The sequence below is a fragment of the Chrysemys picta genome, chromosome 2 (assembly GCF_011386835.1).
Source record: "Chrysemys picta bellii isolate R12L10 chromosome 2, ASM1138683v2, whole genome shotgun sequence".
Taxonomy (NCBI): Eukaryota; Metazoa; Chordata; order Testudines; family Emydidae; genus Chrysemys; species Chrysemys picta.
In genome coordinates this window covers 219409046-219426752 of record NC_088792.1, presented here as the reverse complement: position 1 = coordinate 219426752, position 17707 = coordinate 219409046, and the positions used below count along the sequence as shown (strand labels likewise).

Sequence of the window (17707 nt, the reverse complement as noted above, 5' to 3'; positions counted from 1 at the left end):
TACATTTGGTTATGACATACTGTATAGAATATAGCCATCTTACAAATTGCCCACAATTTTGTGCTGGGTGACAGAAATTTTGGTCAAGGACACTAGGACAAAACACTACTCTTATTAAAAGTGCCATGGAGTCTTTAATGCCTACATAGAGGGCTACCATTTTAACAGTTTAATTAGAAAGATCGACACAGTAGTATAATGCATGACAATATTATTATTTGTGTTACGGTAGCACTCAGGATCCCCATTATACGTAGGTGCTGTAAGAACACAGAATTAATGACAGTCCCCACACCAGAGTTACAGTCTAATTAAATTTATCACAGAAGCCTGAAGGTCTGATCTGACCCTCCTAGGATTTGAAACTGTAATTCCAAGGTGTCTAGGTATTTAAAACCTGATGTTGAAAGCACAAAACCATCTCCTTCCAATACCACTGATGCTACATGCACTATATAGTAATAGATAAACAGAACAAATGGCTCCCTCACCAAATACATTATATGACAGAAAATGAACAAAAATTATGACAACTGAAACTAATAAGTAGAGAAAGCAATAATCTACTATGTAAGCTCGAAAGCTTGTCTCTCTCACCAACGGAAGTTGGTCCAATAAAAGATATTACCTCATCCATTCACCTTGGTCTTTACTAGGTAAATTCAGTGTGAAATATGAAGCAACCGATGCTTCACGTGGAAAAAAATATATTTATAAAAAAAAAGAACATCATGAAAAAAACTTTTTAAAAAATAGATCATACATTTTGTGGGCAGGCATTTTATTTTGATGGAATAAAAAGGAGTTGCCAAGTATAATTTATATTTAGTCTGCTTTGTATGTTCAAAACTTCAGTTGTATTGCTATGATTGCACTGCTAAGTACTAGACCTTCACAAACAAATCCAGCTAGTTGTAATTCAAATAGTAATTCTAGATTTCACCTACACTTAAAATATACTGCAGATCTGAACTGGAGTCAAGCTAGCATTAAATTTACCTGATTCAAATATAATGGAACAATACCTTTTTAAAGGAACCTACTTCATTGGATATTCTGCCATTAAAATTATTCTTTCATTTCTCTGCTTTTACGAAACACTGAATCATTTGCAATTAAGTAATATAATTTTAAAAAGTTTTAAACAAAATAGATTACATCAGGCAACCATCTCAACAACTGTAGGGACGCATAGCTCCCGAATCGCTAGCCCACAGGCGCAGCAAACTGCTCCCATGGCTACGAGGCAGGAGTGACCTTCAATCCAGCGTTTGTGTTTGGGAAACTTATTTGGCTGATTTGATTGTACCCTCGCAGCTGGTGTTCACGCGCTCAAGAGATGGGTTCGTTATCTTATGTGCATGTATACTGCCTGGCTTTTCTATGCGCAAGAATGTAACCACTAAGAAGAGTTGTAAACAAAGTAAGGAGAGAAATAAAAACCCCAGGAAAGTTTTCCTGGGAGGCTTTTTGCAAGAGGCTTTTGAAGCTCTCTGGCTACCAACAGACCTGGTGTTCTGTTTCCTTTCCTGCGTTGTTACCACAGCTGGTGACCCCGACGTGATACCCCTCTACTCACCGGCTGGATACGCCGAGCGCGCCCGCGGCTGTTTGCCGCCCCTTATTCGTGAGTATGGGGGGGAAACTTTCCAGTGCCCAGAAGGAGCACGCAAGAGAGTTACAAAAGATTATAAGGCAGCGATCATGTGTCGCTGTCCCGGTCGCTCATATTGAGGACCTCCTAAGGGAAATAGATCGCCAGTGCCCCTGGTATCCGGACTGCGGGTCTTTACAGCTTTTTGATTGGATACGGATTGGGATCACCTTGTATAGTGAACCCCGTGCCCCAGTTCAGCACCTGCTGCTCTGGCAGCGTTGTAAGGAGGCGCTGGAGGGGTTCGGCCCCGACGGCCTTAAGCCGGTTTCCCCTTTGCCCCCAGGTGATGGGCCACCCCCCTCCTGCTCGCAGCTGACCCCCCCTGCGCCGCCGCCCGTGGCGGCGCCCCCATGCCTACCGGTCGGGCGGGGGGGCGCTGTCGCCGCGGCGGTGCAGCCGGTGCGCAAGGCCGGTCTCTTGACCGACAAGGAATCCAAGTGTGGGTTCGAGGCGTTCCCCGTCTCTAAGCGAAATAATGGAAACGGGGGGCGGGTAGTGGACTGGGAGGCTCTCCCCTACTCGGTTCTGCACGAGCTCCGGGGGATCTTGAAAGGTGTGTCTAACGGTTATCACTTGCTCCCCCAAGATTGGAAAGACATATGTCGCATGGTGCTGTCTCCCGCGCAATACGTTGTGTGGGACAGCGAGTACCAGCGAGAGGCGCTTGCAGCAGCAGCACAAGGTGGGGGGGCTTATCTCGCTGAGCAGTTATATGGCACAGGGCAGTTTTCGAGCATCCCCGAGCAGGCGGTGGGCACGCCCCAGGTAGCTTTTCCCATCATTGGCCAGTGTGCCCGTCGCGCGTTTCGCAGGGTCCCCGCTGCGAGCGAGTCCTCTAAGTCCTTCGACCCTGGCGGAGTTGTTGCAGGCGTGTACTGATGTAGGCACTCAAACCCATCAGATGGCCCTGCTGGCAGCTGCCCTGCACAAAGGGCAGAAGCCTCAGGGGAACTGCTTTAACTGCCACCATCCATATTGATGATTAGGCGTACGGCCCTCCCCCTCCGTTGGCTCACTAATGAGCCCGTATGGGTTGCGCAGTGGCCACTTTTCCCCAGAATATGTGCAGTGTATATTGTAGCAGAGGTAAAGGAAATGCAAACCTACCAATATAGGTTGTGTTGTCTTGTTCAGATCACGGTGTGTTTGAAAGTAGGAGTTAGAAGTAAAAGGCAATCAAAAGACTGGGAAAGTTAATTGTGTCCCTTTTAAGTAAAAATCTTTAAGCTGTAGATAGCTTTGGATTTGGAAGCAAGCCAGAAAACATCTGTATTAATGCAAGTTTCTAACTAATAAGGTAGAAGCCACTGAAATCTGGGCTGCCTATGAACAAATACAAGGAAACATTTTAAGCAATGACTGACTGCCCAAAAGGGGTAGACCTCTGTTCTTTTGTTTTTCAGATCATCAGAGAAAACGGATGCCAGCTGAACAGCATTCAATGTACCATGCATTTACTGGCACAATAGGGATTATTTTTGTGTTTTATGGCAAAAATTGTTGTTAAAAATTTGCATACCAACAGTCTTTGGAAGCAAGGACATGGAAGGTTAACCCACTCCCCATATTGCCCATGGGATCCTTCTGGCTACCTCAGATTTTTAGCCAGAGGGCTGGGGAGGGAGGAAAGCAATTAGACACCTGAGGTTGTACCGAGTGCACTCCTCAAAAGTGGGTGTGCTTGTCCCGGTTTGTTGCTCCAAAGCTCTGTAATAAAGTTATTTTACTGCAAGAGTGAAGGTTTCCTTTGTAGGTTAAAAGAAGCCGAGAAAGGGAGAAGAGGAAAAAGCACAGAATGAGTTAACTGAGAGGAAAATACAGCTTGCAGGCTCATCCAAGGCCACAGCCAAAACTTGGCTGACCCCCAAGACAAGGGGGGGCTTAAATGTGCCCGAGCAACTATGAGATTTGCAAAACACTGCCAGGCATTAATGAAATGTGTTAGGTTTCTTTTCTCACAGGTAGAGAAGTGCTACCCAAAGACCCTAGCACCCCTGCCATTCATTAAAACCAGGAGACTGAGTCTATGTAAAGTCCATCAACGAAAGACTGCTTTGGCTCCATGCTGGAAAGGCCCTTTCCAAGTCCTGTTAACCACCAACACCGCTCTGAAGTGCCAAGGTCTGATTGCCTGGACCCATGCTTTTCACTGCAAAAAGACCCCTCGGGAAGACTCTCCGACTAATAATAAGCCTATTTCTCCTTCTAGTTCTGCTGTGCCTTCTGGACAGCAGGAAAAAGGAAAAAAAGACAAGGTGAAGTGCTAGTAACCTCTCCCTTGTCCACTGACAGACCTACTGTGCCTCTGAATTTTTCTAAAAGACACAAAACCATTACAGGGTGATGTGCTAGTAACCTCTCCCCTGTATGATGCTGAACCACACTGTTTCAGGAAAAGAGAAGAAGGAACACTTGCTTCCTTGAAACCACAAAGTCCAGGAATTCCTGACTACAAGAGACATTAAGAACTGACCCTGGTGAAGAAACAAAGAATTATAACCTGGAAAAAAAGAAACTTGTGGGACCCATGCTTGGGAACGTGGTATTGATTGGATTTTGGGGTTTATTCTACAGGCTGCGCCCTGTGTTTTGAATAAGTCCTTCAGTATGTATTGTTTTCCCTTATTGGATTTTAAATGATAAGTACCAAAGGCACCTTGTTGCCATTGCCCCTGCCATCTTCTCTATTACACTATTACCCCTGTAACACAGCCAAATACAGACAATGACCCAGAAGTTGCTGACAGAGATGGTATTGAATATCACTGAGGCTGGGAAGGCATTGCAGTGGGATCTAGCATGTTCAGGCTTGGCCCACTGCCCTTACAGACACATCAGGAGTACCATCTGATCTGTGGCCATGGAGACATACTTAGAGACTTTCTGGGTAAAAGTGCAAACGTTCTCAATGCTCCTTCCAAGCATATGGACCGGTTGAGGGGGTGTGGCCTCCCACATACCGAATCCTGCCGGGTCCATGGGGAGGATGCATGTGGGATTGAGTAATTCACCAAGACATCTGGGAAATTAGACTACCTGGTATGCCCAGTTAATTTTAGTCAGTGCTCCTGGGATTACACCTGACAGGACACTTACTTTTTCAAGTTAATGACAGCTATGTGTATGTTAATGACACCATATTACAAGACATGCAAGGTCTGTTAAGTACTTGCCTTGTTCCTGTCTGCAAACCACCCAGCAACATCTGGGGTGTGAGACAGTGAAAGAAATGTGTTGTTTTAAGCTTACTGATAATAGTAACCGTATGTAATAGCAAATTGATATGCTAAAATGTTATGCTTAAGCCATCCGCCAAGACGTTTTTCCTCCTTGGTGGGATTATATTTAGTTATAGCCACCCTTAGAGTGGATGAAGACCCTTTTATAGTATGGGGTCTTAGTTTTGATGTTTGATGTTTTACTTTGCTGCTTTGTTTAATGTATACCCAATCTAGTGGCATTGTGTATGCTACCCTGCGAGAGTGTTTTGTTTAAACACCGCATCTATAAAATAAAACAGGGGGGGATGTAGGGACGCATAGCTCCCGAATCGCTAGCCCACAGGCGCAGCAAACTGCTCCCATGGCTACGAGGCAGGAGTGACCTTCAATCCAGCGTTTGTGTTTGGGAAACTTATTTGGCTGATTTGATTGTACCCTCGCAGCTGGTGTTCACGCGCTCAAGAGATGGGTTCGTTATCTTATGTGCATGTATACTGCCTGGCTTTTCTATGCGCAAGAATGTAACCACTAAGAAGAGTTGTAAACAAAGTAAGGAGAGAAATAAAAACCCCAGGAAAGTTTTCCTGGGAGGCTTTTTGCAAGAGGCTTTTGAAGCTCTCTGGCTACCAACAGACCTGGTGTTCTGTTTCCTTTCCTGCGTTGTTACCACAAACAACCTAGCTGAGAGACCTGTGGTAACAGTGAGTTTCGCTAAAAACAACAGTGAGTACACAGCAACTCAGTTTTTAACTTGGGTTAGCAACTCAAGTTAAAGCCTAGAGGAGGCTTGGGTTCACTAACCTGAATTAATACACCTTCCAGCTTGACCCCGACTCCCCACCCCCCAGTGTAGGTGTACCCTTGTGAACTGAGTGAACATTGCACTTGTTGTTTCGAGAGCAGCACTGAAGGTCTCTGGAAGGAGCTGCATAGAATCCTTTATTGTGAGGGTCAATGGGATGAAATGGGTTCAATGGTATAAATCTAAATGGATTTATTTTGATGCTTCTTTGTTGCATCTTTTTTATGGTCATCATACAACAATGCCCTTAGCACTCTTATTATACAGCTGAAGGTGCAAGATTTTTAAATTCTACCTTTAAGCGAAGCAGGCTGCAGGCAACAATTTATAGTTTTAAGGCCCAACTTTCAGTCTTTCATCCATTTTTGTGGCTGTACTTGCAACATTACAACCTGCAGTTATTTTTGCCTGCAGCTTAGGTCACTTGGCATGTACATATTGTGACGTTGCACTTTTATATTTTATGATTTTATAAAAATATGCTACCGGTAATGAGTGAATATAATGTCACTGGAATATGCTTTATGCAAAAGCTTTTTTGTAAGGTATTATTACAAAGCTTATAATTTACTAAGTGTGATTATTTTATTTGTATAAATGTACCACTTCTGTATTTAAAACTAGAAATATGAAATATAACTTTGAGGGCCTATTGTAATTATGCAAAGTATGGGCCATTAATGGTGGTTTGAAATTTTGATAACTTATTAACCAGGACAATTGACTGCAGATGGCTTTGTTTTACCTGTAAGTTTTTTTGTATACATGTGTGCTGGCAAGTGGGTAATGAAGTTTTGCAGTGACATGTGATTATGTCACCTGAACTGGAATTTATTTTTAACTTGGTGGGTTTTTTTTTATTAAGAAGAAAGGTGTGGGAACCCACAAAGGGACAAAGGATTTTTGCCTTATGCAAAAGATATATAAATGGGTGGAACAGAACAAAATGGAGAGCCATTATGAGGAATTTTTTAGTTACCATTTGAGCTGGAACAAGAGCTGTACCAGGGGAAAGAATTGTGCCCAGGCCTGGAAGGTGGTTAGGTTGAGGAAAAAACTTACTGAAGCATTTTTAAGGGTGAGATTAATCAAACTAAATACAAATAGACATAGATTTGCATGTTTCATTTTATTTTGCTTGGTGATTTACTTTGTTTTGTTACTACTTGAAACCACTCAAATTTTACTTTTTGTATATAATAAAATTACTTTTTACTTATTAATTATCCCAGAGTATGTATTAATACCTGGGGGAGGCAAACAGCTGTGCATATGTCTCTATCAGTGTTATAGAGGGCAAACAATTTATGAGTTTACCTTGTATAAGCTTTATACAGGGTAAAACTGATTTATTTGGGTTTAGACCCCATTGGATGTTGGACATTTGAGTGTTAAAGACAGAAACACTTCTGTAAGCGGCTTTCAGTCAAGCCTGCAGCTTTGGGGCAAGTAATTCAGACCCTGGGTCTTTGTTGGAACAGACGGGCGTGTCTGGCTCAGTAAGACAGGGTGCTGGGTCCCGAGCTGGCAGGGAAAGCAGGGGCAGAAGTAGTCTTGGCACATCAGCTGGCAGCTCCCACAGCAGGTTCTGTGATCCAACCTGTCACACATCTGATTTGTTATTCAGCTGTCCAAGTGATCTATATTGCAGTTAAATATAGAGATCAGACTCTGGAAAAACTGGTTCTTAGTTTTAGCCCATAGTAGCAAAAAGGGTTAGTATAGCACTGATTTGTATAGAACACCTACATGCTTTAAAAATGTATTAAACAATAAATGCCATACTCAAGCATGGTATCCTCACTATCATCTTTACGTTCAACAATTAACTGTACAGTTGTTGCGGTTATCAGAAAATCATCAGTGGGATAACAACTCCCATTGAAAAAAACCAATATAGACTCCCATTAGATCAGGCTCTAAAAATCTCTTATTTGTGGCACAGGTTCTTGATTAATCTCTTGACTACTGTTCAAAGATCATCATCCACATGCAACATAGTGCAAAATGGATCAGATACATTCCAATGTGCTAGTGATTTCAGTTGCTGCAAAGGACAAGCAGAGGAAAGTTTAGTAACCACTCAAAATATTTCCAACTCCTGCACATCTATCTGGGATGCCCTAACCCACTCCTTTTGCTACCACACAGGCTATAAATCTTCAGGCTGTCCTTGTGGAGTCTACAGCTCATGCTGCACAGTAGCAGACAAAGAATATCCCCTCTCACCTGACACTACCAACCCAGGCATAGCCGGTGGGGGAGATTCTGATCTCAGTTATACAAGTGTAGAAATGGAGTAATTCTGTCCAAGCCATTTGAGTTACTCTGGATTTACACTCGTGTACAGTAGTTGGGATCAGAATCTGACTCATAGGCTCAGAATAGGGGGAGAGCAAATCTATTTTCCCTAGTATCGGTCAGAGACAAAGGATGTATAAAAAAGTTTGTTCCTCCACCTTTCCCCAATATTCTGACCGGATTCCCTCCCCTGTTGCTAATAGCTTCCTCCTCCTATTGCACCAACATATCTTCCTGTGATTACTGAACGGCATATTTCAGATCTGCTACTGCAGGAACAGTCTAAAATGGCAGTATGACAGAGCACATGAAATTGGATATCTGACAGAGCGCTCCTAACATTCAAATGCAAGGCAGGTCACTCAGCATTAACAGAGTCAGAATTTTCAGTGGCCAGCTGCCAAACACAATCTAAGAAACATTTTCCAAACAATGTTAATGCTGGTGCAAATAACTAACAAGAGCAGTGAACCAGGTTTTCATTTGAAGAGCTATGAGAATGCTAGACACATCTTGCTTCCCCAGAAAGAAGATAGCTAATTGGGCATGTCCTGATGCCCTTTTATAAAGGTCATATAAGGAAACAAGGGGAAATCATAAATTAAGGCAGGATCTTTTCTATTTTGTAACATCACAATTTTGTAGTGTCATCACAACAGAAAAATAAGTTACTAATTAAAAATATTGTTCTAGTAAAATCCAGTAGAGTTTTCCATGTTATTGAAAGAAGTATGAAAGACCAATAAAATCAACATCAATAGTGAGAGTGTGAAATTCTTTCTGCGGAGGGTAGAAAATAATCCTTGCTCTCTCATGTTCACCTTTTTGTCATGCAAATTCATTATTCAGAAAGATTGTTAAAGCTTTGCATCAAGGGTGTGAGGGAGACATAAGCAATATGTTCATGTAACTTGTACAAAAATAATCCATACATGGGAACAGTAGTGTAATAACTGTTGATTCCCAAAAAAACCACCACGCATATAAAACTGTCAGTGTTAGTGAAAACTAAAGTAAGATGCCACATAAGTGTCTGTTGCGTAAATTACAACAGCCTAAAGCTAATCTATCCTTCAGATTTGTTGAAGCCTTTCTTTGTTTAGTGTCAAGGAGCCACAAAAATAGCTAGTTTTTATAGTTCCTTTTCTTTTGGGGTTAGTGCAGTCTCAGCAGTTTACTGACACAGTAACTCATTAAACAATGCAGAATCCATACTGATGAATACTGACGCTCTATACCTTAACCAGAAGACATAGGTGGCATGGCCCTTCTGGGAAAGCTACAAATAAGTCCTGATATAAAATGTTATTTGTGACAGTCTTTATGACTGCACATGTGCAGAAAAGGATACACTTATTTCTAACACCTTACACTAGCTCCCTTTGCAGTTTGCTGTTGCATTTTCATAAAAAGTATTTTAGAATCCTTTTTATTTAACACACTCTTCTGCAGAGAACTGTACAAAGTAGGAAACTCAAAATTGTATCATGGCAGTAGATCCCCACCCCCCTTTAAACTCATTTCTTGTACACAATATGTAATTATGCTATTACAAATACTATTACAATTTCTGTTTAACAGGCATTTAGATCTTGTGGGCAAAATGCTGTTAGCAGTACAATGATTCTAATGATCTATACCAGGGGTCGGCAACGTTCGGCACGCGGCTTGTCAGGGTAAGCACCCTGGCGGGCCGGGCCAGTTTTATTTACCTGCTGACGTTGCAGGTTGGGCCGATCGTGGCCCCCACTGGCCGTGGGTCACCGTCCCAGGCCAATGGGGGCAGCGAGAAGCGGCGCGGGCGAGCGATGTGCTGGCCGCGGCTTCTCGCCATCCCCATTGGCCCGGGATGGCAAACCGCGGCCAGTGGGGGCCCGCGATCGGCTGAACCTGCCGCGTCAGCAGGTAAATAAAACTGACCCGGCCCGCCAGGGTGCTTACCCTGGTGAGCCACGTGCCGAACGTTGCCGACCCCTGGTCTATACATTCTGTTAATTAGAACTTTTTTTAGGGCTATCTGGTGACTGTCAATATTATTACACAACGTTCCACAATCTGGAGTTAACACTTCTAAAGTTAAATGCATTAAAACAATGTATTCACTACTTATCCAAGAATAATGTAGAATTGCTAAAACTCAGCCATTATAATTATCACAGTAATATATTTCACACACAAAAATGTATTCATATCTCTGCAGATTTCCAGGTCTAATAGGCACAGTACCTCAACCCTTGTTTCGATGGGGAAAAAACCCGCAAATCTAGGCGAGCAGCAAGGCCCTTATATTATGCAGGAGTCAGTCATGTAACCTAATATTAACCTGGGGAATGCTAAGAATGGCATGGAGTTGATACATGATCTGGGAAACCTTATCAGGGTTATGAATTTAGCGGCTCAAAGCTACCATAGCTAAAATGCACTAATAGGTCCTTCTCCTGTTGAAGTGAATGGTACTTTTCCACTGACTTTTGTGGTAGCAGCATCTGTTTGTAAGTATCAGTCCCAAAAGGGGACCTTACAAGGATCAACCAGCTATGCTTTGGCTATTGCTTTTGGAAGGAATTATTTATACCATTGGTACTGGAATGCTGGAGCAAAATAGAGTCCTTCATTTCAGTTGCCAACCTGCCTGTCCTCAGAATAAGATCTAACTTAGTAGCAATATGCTGACTTAAGTTGTATTTCCTATTGAATTTCTCTGCTATTTGTTAACTATTGCTAGGTGGGTGGCAATAAATGTGTTTTGTAGATTTGATCAAGTTATGTGTTCTGTTCTATCAATACTTGGGGAAAGTACACAATTTACTTCAAATTATCATCAGTTAGATACACTGGACTCGATCCTGGGCTGCACTGCATTGCATCATAAAGTGGGCCTAAAGCTGAAGTAGCTGTCCCCTGTTGGCTCATCTTAGGGTAGGAAACTTTACCAGTGGCATAAAGCAGCTTTAGACTCAGATTTTAAGGCCAGAAGACAGCATCATAATCATGTAGTCTGACCTCCTGTACTTTGCAGGCCACAGAACCTCACTTACCCACTCCTGGCAGAGTACTGAAGTCCTCAAATTACAGAGAATTCACCATTTACTCTAGTTTAAACCAGCAATATTGTACTTCGACTTAAAGCTTTGACAAGGTCCCCCACTAAAAGCTCTTAAGCAAAGCAGTCATGGGATAAGAGGGAAGGTCCTCTCATGGATTCAGTAACTGCTTAAAAGACAGAAAACAACGGGTAGGAATAAATGGTCAGTTTTCAGAAAAGAGAGAAGTAAAGAGCAGTGTCCCCCAGGTATTTGTACTTGGACCAGTGCTGTTCAATATATTCATAAATTTGGAAAAAGGAATAAACAGTGAGGTGGCAAAGTTTGCAGACGATACAAAATTACTGAAGGTAATTAAGTCCAAATTGGACTACGAAGTAGGGTGACCAGATGTCTCGATTTTAGAGGGACAGTCCCAATTTTGGGGTCTTTTTCTTCTATAGGCTCCTATTACCCCCACCCGTCCTGATTTTTCACACTTGCTGTCTGGTCACCCTGCTGCGAAGAGTTACAAAGGGATCTCACAAAACTGGGTGACTGGGCAACAAAATGGCAGATGAAATTCAGTGTTGATAAATACAAACTAATGCACCTTGGAAAATATAATCCTTGCTATACATACAAAATGATGGGATCTAAATTAGCTGTTACCACTCAAGAAAGATCTTGGAGTCATTGTGGAAAGTTCTCTTAAAGCATCCACCCCATGTGCGGCAGCAGTCAAAAAAGCTAATAGTGCTAGGAACCATTAAGGGATAGATAATAAGACAGAAAATATAATACCACTCTATAAGTTGTGAAGGTTAAAACTATAGCTGGGTTAAAAAAAAAATTCATGGAGGACAGGTCCATCAGGGATGCAACACCATGCCCTAAGCTGGGACTGGACAATAAGGGATGGATCACTTAATAATTGCACTGTTCTGTGCATTCCCTCTGAAGCACTTAGCATTGGCCACTGTTGGAAGACAGGATACTGGGCTAGACAAATCATTAGTCTGACCCAGTATGACTGTTTTTATGTTGAGCAAGTGACCCATGATGCAGAGGAAGGTGAACCCTCTCTCCCCCCGGTAGGGTCTCTGCTCATCTGAACTGGGAAAAAATTCTTTCCTGCCCCCACATAGGATGACCAGTTAGCCCTGAGCATCTCTGCAAGATCCACCAGCCAGATACCTGGGAAAGAATTCACTGTAACAACTCAGAGCCCTCCCCATCTAGTGCCCCATCTCTGGCCATTGGGAATATTTGCTATTAGCAGTCACAGATGGGCCACATGCCATTGTAGGCAAACTTCCTCTTCCAACTCCTGCACACATTTAGCGAAAAGAAAAAGACAAATTAGGAGATCATCATCTTCAAAATTTGTAGTTACAAGTCCATATTCTTTTACTACGTTTTCACTAAGACATTAAAGCAATTCTGGTTTCTCTTTCCTAATTTAAACTCCTCCCTTCCTCTCACATTCCTGTTATGATTGTTTCAAAAATTACTTTGAAAGATGACTTCATTAATTTCTGTTCATGGTCATTTTGTAGATTTTGCCACAAATGCACATGCAACAGTGACTACCATTTTGTATTAGAGAAGAAACATTTCAGACCTCATAATAATTAAACTTTATTAATATAAAATTTTAGTATAAAAATAGAGTAACTTATAACATACATTTAAAATAATTCTAAGATCAAAAGATGCAATCATTTTAAACAAACAAATAGATAAATTGCTTTTTTATATTTCATGTAATGAGTTCCAGCACACTATTTCTTCTAACAGTTGTCTTCATCCTTGTTCTCACCTGTGTATACTGTCTCAAGCTACATTATAAACTTTCTGGGGCAGGGATTACTTCATTATTTTCTCAAGTGCCATGGACATCTATAGCACTATCTGTATGTCATGATAAAGTTTACATGTTTACTATAAAAAGATACATTGTTACTTAATACCTGAAGTGCTTAAAAATGTATCAGATAAATTCAGTAAATGACCTGAACAGACCTGATACATCATAAAGTTGCATAGAGAAATAGTCCTGAAACTTATGGATATGAAATGCTCAAGCCAAATATTTGCAATTCCCCCTCCACCTAAGCAATTTCACTCATCCGCCTCACAAAACATAACTGCTGTTGTATAACTGTTCACTGTTAAACTACCATACTTCACACCAGAAAGGGCTGCAATTCATCACTGAGTGAAGTGATTATATTAATAATTAATTTAAGCAGCTTAGGATCCTTTAATAAGGGAAATCATGATTAGTGTAAAAATATATTTAATGGACAGGGATAATTGTTAACAGAACTGTCAAAGAGTTCACATACAATAAGGTTAGTTTATAGAGAGCACTTAATACATAACAAGAGGCTCTTTAACCAACAGTATTAAAAAAAAAGTGAAATATGGTTGCACATCAAAAGGTCAAAATCCATGAAAGTTAGACTATTTACGAAGTCCTCATTTTCTGTCCTCAAATACTTAGGTGCATGCATGTGAATGAGAAGTACACATCTGTATTTAAGGTCAGAATCCATATTCAGCCATAACAAGGGGACAGAGCTAATGACTGTTGTTTAATAGAATTTTCCACAATTAAAGGTATTAAACCTATTAACTTGTTTGTAAACTTCCTTAACAGTATGTAACTGCTATACCTGGCACTTGGGAAAGATGTGCCAGATCCATTATATAACAGGAATCTGTTAATCTGAAACTAATTTATATCCATTTGATGTCAGCATAGTTGATATAGTAAAACTTAAACTTATGGAAAAATACTACTTACTGAATAGACATTTCAAAACACAAACTTTTCTGTTTTAAGTCACAGCACCCTTGAAAAATTTTGACACTGACAGTCCACAGAAGCTTTTCAACTTACAGAAATAAAACCTAGATAATCACTGGCCACTTTATGCTGATCTTACTTTTTACTGTCATTTCTTCCAGTGATATGGGCTAGTCATTAGGATATTAAATCCATTTAATTTTCATTTAAAAATATTTAAAATAGATTTAATCGAACATTAACAACTCAGTAGCAGACAGCGTAGGTAGAAACTATGCCTGCCTAAGCAAAACCATTTAAGCTACTGACAAATCTTTGTGAAATTCTACTTTCGCTCGTGGAAGTGAAGTTTCAAGCAGTATATTTTCTTCACACAGCTGAATGCAGCCATCTGAAAGACCCTGAGCTTTAGAGAAATGAATCTATATATGTAACATCACTGCAGGTAAAGTCAACTTGCAACACTGTAAACAGATAAGAACAAGTTATTAACAGGATTATAATATCCAGTGTAAACAAAATTATGAAATATGTATTTAAGTCAACGAAGTTAGGGTGAAGAGGAAATGTATTTCTAGGTACCCAAGCTTATACTGTTTTAGAGGTTGTGATTTAAAAGTGTAACTGATCCAAGGGAAAGGCTGACCTTAAGTTTTTATCTTTTGTATTTTTAAAATTTGTATTAATTTTACTGAACTGAATAGATTTTCACATTTGTATGTATTGTACTGTTCTCTATGGCCTCTAGCTAAGATGCTATATCAGTAATTTTTCTAACCCTTGCCAGGTAGCCAAGCATTATCTTACAAACATGCCAACAAACAAAATATTGCTTTATCACTTCAAGCAATCAGAAAAGTTAAGGTCACTATTCTCTGCTTACTGTAAACTTTTGTAGGACTTGACTAACAAGAAACGAGTGGAAATGTCCACAGGCATTCAGCTGTGACCTTGCATTTCCACTACATTTCACTTAAATCAACATCAAGATATTGTATCCTTAAAGTTGGTGTGGAGGGCAGGGGAAAGAGAGGGGTATTCCAATCAGTAAAAGTAAAGAAGAAAAATAAAATAAATAAATTATCTCCATCATTCAAGAAGCAAGACTTACCTGCTGGTCGATAACGTTTTTCCATTCATGTTTGGAGAAGAAGATGGTTCAGAATGGAAAAAGTTTTTTATCCACCAGCATTTATCAAATAATTCAGGTAACCCTACAAAAGGGAACATAATAGCAGTGATTGGCATTTAATCGAAGTGCCCCAAATGGGAAAAACGTATGTTTGAAAGAAAAGGGCAATACCATGATGGGCTTTATCCTGGTCTGAGAAGTTCACGGGATCAGAACAGAAGGATGAACCACCTGATGAAACACTGGATTCAGAATTCAATCGAGCTGAGTGTAGAAAACAGAGCAATGGTCTCAATTACAGAACATACATTAATTCCACACTAAAGATTTTTTTTCCAAGACTTTACAAACCCCTGATACCTCATAGAAGACACTGTATAGCTAGAGATAATATCTTTTTTTCAGTAAACCTGATTTTCCAGTATTTTTATATCCCTTTTTTGCTAGGGACATTGCATGAAGGCAAGATAACTATTTTATGAGTTCACCTACTGCTACCACTTATTCCTCACCAGAAGAGGCATGCTGAGATGTAATCTGCTGGTGTAACTTTCACTGAAGCTAAATGAAAGTTAAGTCCACAAGATGTATTTTAGGATCAGGCATATATATTGCTATTAATACAAGAGATTCAGTTCTAGAATACTGACCTTTGATATAACTAATAGGAGAGAAAAGGTGGGTGAGGTAATATCTTTATTGGACCAACTGCTGTTGATGAGGGAGACGAGCTTCCAAAGACCTGAAGACGAGCTCTGTGTAAGCTCAAAAGCTTCGCTCTCACCAACAGAAGTTGGTCCAATAAAAGATATTACCTCACCCACATGGTCTCTCTAATATCCCAGAACCAACAGAGCTACAACAATACTGCACATAAGAAATAGGACACATTATACTAGAACCTTTTTTCTCCCTATGCTTTCCTAACAAAATTAATATCAATAATGCTTTACATTATAGTGTGTCATCCAAGGATCTCAAAGCACAGAACATTTAGGCTCACAACTACTTGGGAGAAGCAGGCAAGTAGCATTTCCCCATTTTACAGATGAGGAAACAAAGGCACAGAGACATTAAGTGACCTGCCCACACAGGAAGGCTGGACCAGAGACAAAAGCCAAATCACTTGATTCCTAGTTCTCTGCGTTAGCCATAAGATTTTATGTAATAACCCACCAGGGACCTCCAGATTTCAGAGCAAGAGTTGTTACAGCTTTAGCTAAAGAAGTAAAGTTCTACAGTTGGCTAATGCAAGAACTCAGATCCACTATGGGTCGGCAAAGAGGGGGACTTGCAACAAACTCACCAGTGGGTTACACATCCTTCCTTTTGATGTCTATTAATGTCAACTGCAAGTTACACACTCCTCATGAGAGGAAAAAGTTTTTCCTCTTCATATGAGGAAGGAGAAGTAGGAGATTAAGTCACAGAAATACACAAGCCCCCTAAAAATTAAGATTATCCCCCCCTCCATAGACAATAAAGAACAAAATAAATAGAACAGTCCTCAAACCTCCAAATCCCTCAGAAGTGACTTAAACACTGCACAACCAGGTGTTGAAACTTTTTCATAATCAGCATCAGTTTTGAGAGGTTTCCTATCCAAAGAGATGGAGAATGTTCAGCCATGTAACTCTCTCCTTCATAAACAAGAAGAAATTGCCACGAAATAGAAAACATGCACCAGGTTTTGTTTAAAGATTTTGTTTGTTTTAAAAAACACCTTACTTCTGTAGTACTGATTCTTGGCCAGGAGGCAGCCAGCTGAAGGCACAGATGCCATAGCAAAGGCACTGACTGGGGCAAAAGTCAAGCAGACTGGCACAGAACAATCTGCAGGAGAGCAACAGGAAAAAAAAAAAGAAATAGGTTGGCAATAATGAGCTCTAGTGTAAAGTGTCTTTCACACCAAGGTACAGCACAACCTTGTGCAACATTTTTATTGGGGCCCTTCTGATCTTTGGGCTAAATGTTGACGTTGATGGACCTCAGCAGATTTTAATTAAATAACTTCCGATTTACTGTACTTACACCAGCGTGAGGGAAGGGGAAAATATGTCCCAAAGAAACCTTAAACGTATAAGGTCAGGAAGCACTTGCAGGTCTTCCCCAATTTGCAATGCAACAGACTTCTAATGAGCACCAACAGCACCCACTGGGTAACCCAACTTAACGCTCCAGCAGCTATCCTGGTGGCTTGTGCAAAGCAACCCTAAGCCCCTATCCACACTCCCCGCTGCCCCTGCAGAAGAAGAAATCCTGCTCCCTTTACCTGGATGGCCCACGCTCCCCGAAAGGCCTCCCCCTCTGCAGCGCCCCCGCCCAGCCAGCAAACGGGACGGGGCTCTGCATGCACACGCGAGCCCTCCTCAGCAGCAACCGCCCGTCTGGTTCCGAGCGCTAAGTGGTCAGAAAGCGCGAGGCGGTGGCGTCTGTATATAGAGGAGCCCTGGCGCGCGACTGAAACCTTAGCCGCGGGGCGCCTCCCCCTGACATGGTGACCTCACACAACCCCGGCCCGGGCCAGGCGGGCGGAGTGAAATCCCGGCGGTGGGCAGGGGTGGGCGTGCGCACGTGCTGCCCAGCTGACGAGCGGGGGCGGAGCGCGTGCTGCCCTGGCTGGGAACGTCCCGCGAAGGGCACGGGGGACCTGCACTGCCCCGGCCTGTGTGATCGCGGGGTGCAGAGGGCTCGGCGCTATAAGGAGAGAGGATTGGGGAGGGACAGCCCACCCACCCCCCTCGGCCTTGCAGCTG

At 41.6% G+C, this 17707-nt stretch overlaps 2 protein-coding genes across 5 annotated transcripts in view; one reads left to right on the top strand and one right to left on the bottom strand.

The window, feature by feature from the left end:
* LOC135981714 (uncharacterized) overlaps positions 1 to 5510 on the top strand; it is a 305037-nt gene extending 299527 nt beyond the window's left edge. Inside the window, exons 2-3 of one of the 3 annotated variants that reach the window (XR_010598865.1) lie at positions 1547 to 1627; positions 3619 to 5510. Coding sequence is in view for 2 of the 3 variants with exons in the window: in XM_065585544.1 (XP_065441616.1) it covers positions 1634 to 2536 (903 nt within the window). In the remaining variant the exon portion in view is untranslated. Of the gene's footprint in view, positions 1 to 1509 lie in introns of all 3 variants that reach the window. The other 2 variants (XM_065585544.1, XM_065585543.1) reach the window with 2 other exon arrangements.
* Positions 5511 to 6790: 1280 nt separating this feature from the next.
* PPDPFL (pancreatic progenitor cell differentiation and proliferation factor like) lies at positions 6791 to 17500 on the bottom strand. 2 transcript variants are annotated; one of them, XM_042857037.2, is made up of 5 exons: positions 17224 to 17500; positions 16680 to 16784; positions 15123 to 15215; positions 14931 to 15033; positions 6791 to 7320 (listed from the first exon to the last, which is right to left on the bottom strand). In XM_042857037.2, the coding sequence occupies exons 2-5, from the start codon at positions 16732 to 16734 to the stop codon at positions 7284 to 7286; spliced, it is 288 nt and encodes a 95-aa protein (XP_042712971.2). In that variant the 5' UTR covers positions 16735 to 16784; positions 17224 to 17500; the 3' UTR covers positions 6791 to 7283. The 2 variants fall into 2 exon arrangements, with proteins under 2 accessions (XP_042712971.2, XP_005279991.1); XM_005279934.5 differs by lacking the exon at positions 6791 to 7320 and adding an exon at positions 12626 to 14283 and having other exon boundaries at positions 17224 to 17481.
* Positions 17501 to 17707: the final 207 nt, after the last annotated feature.

What these genes read in the sequence shown, in the direction of transcription:
- PPDPFL (XM_042857037.2), bottom strand. Translation starts at nt 16,734, where the DNA reads ATGGCATCTGTGCCTTCAGCTGGCTGCCTCCTGGCCAAGAATCAGTAC. An exon ending in CCAGGATAAAGCCCATCATG is followed by an intron (nt 15,034 to 15,122) that starts GTATTGCCCTTT and finishes TCCCTTTTGTAG; the next exon opens with GGTTACCTGAATTATTTGAT. An exon ending in AAAACGTTATCGACCAGCAG is followed by an intron (nt 7,321 to 14,930) that starts GTAAGTCTTGCT and finishes ACTGCAATATAG; the next exon opens with ATCACTTGGACAGCTGAATA.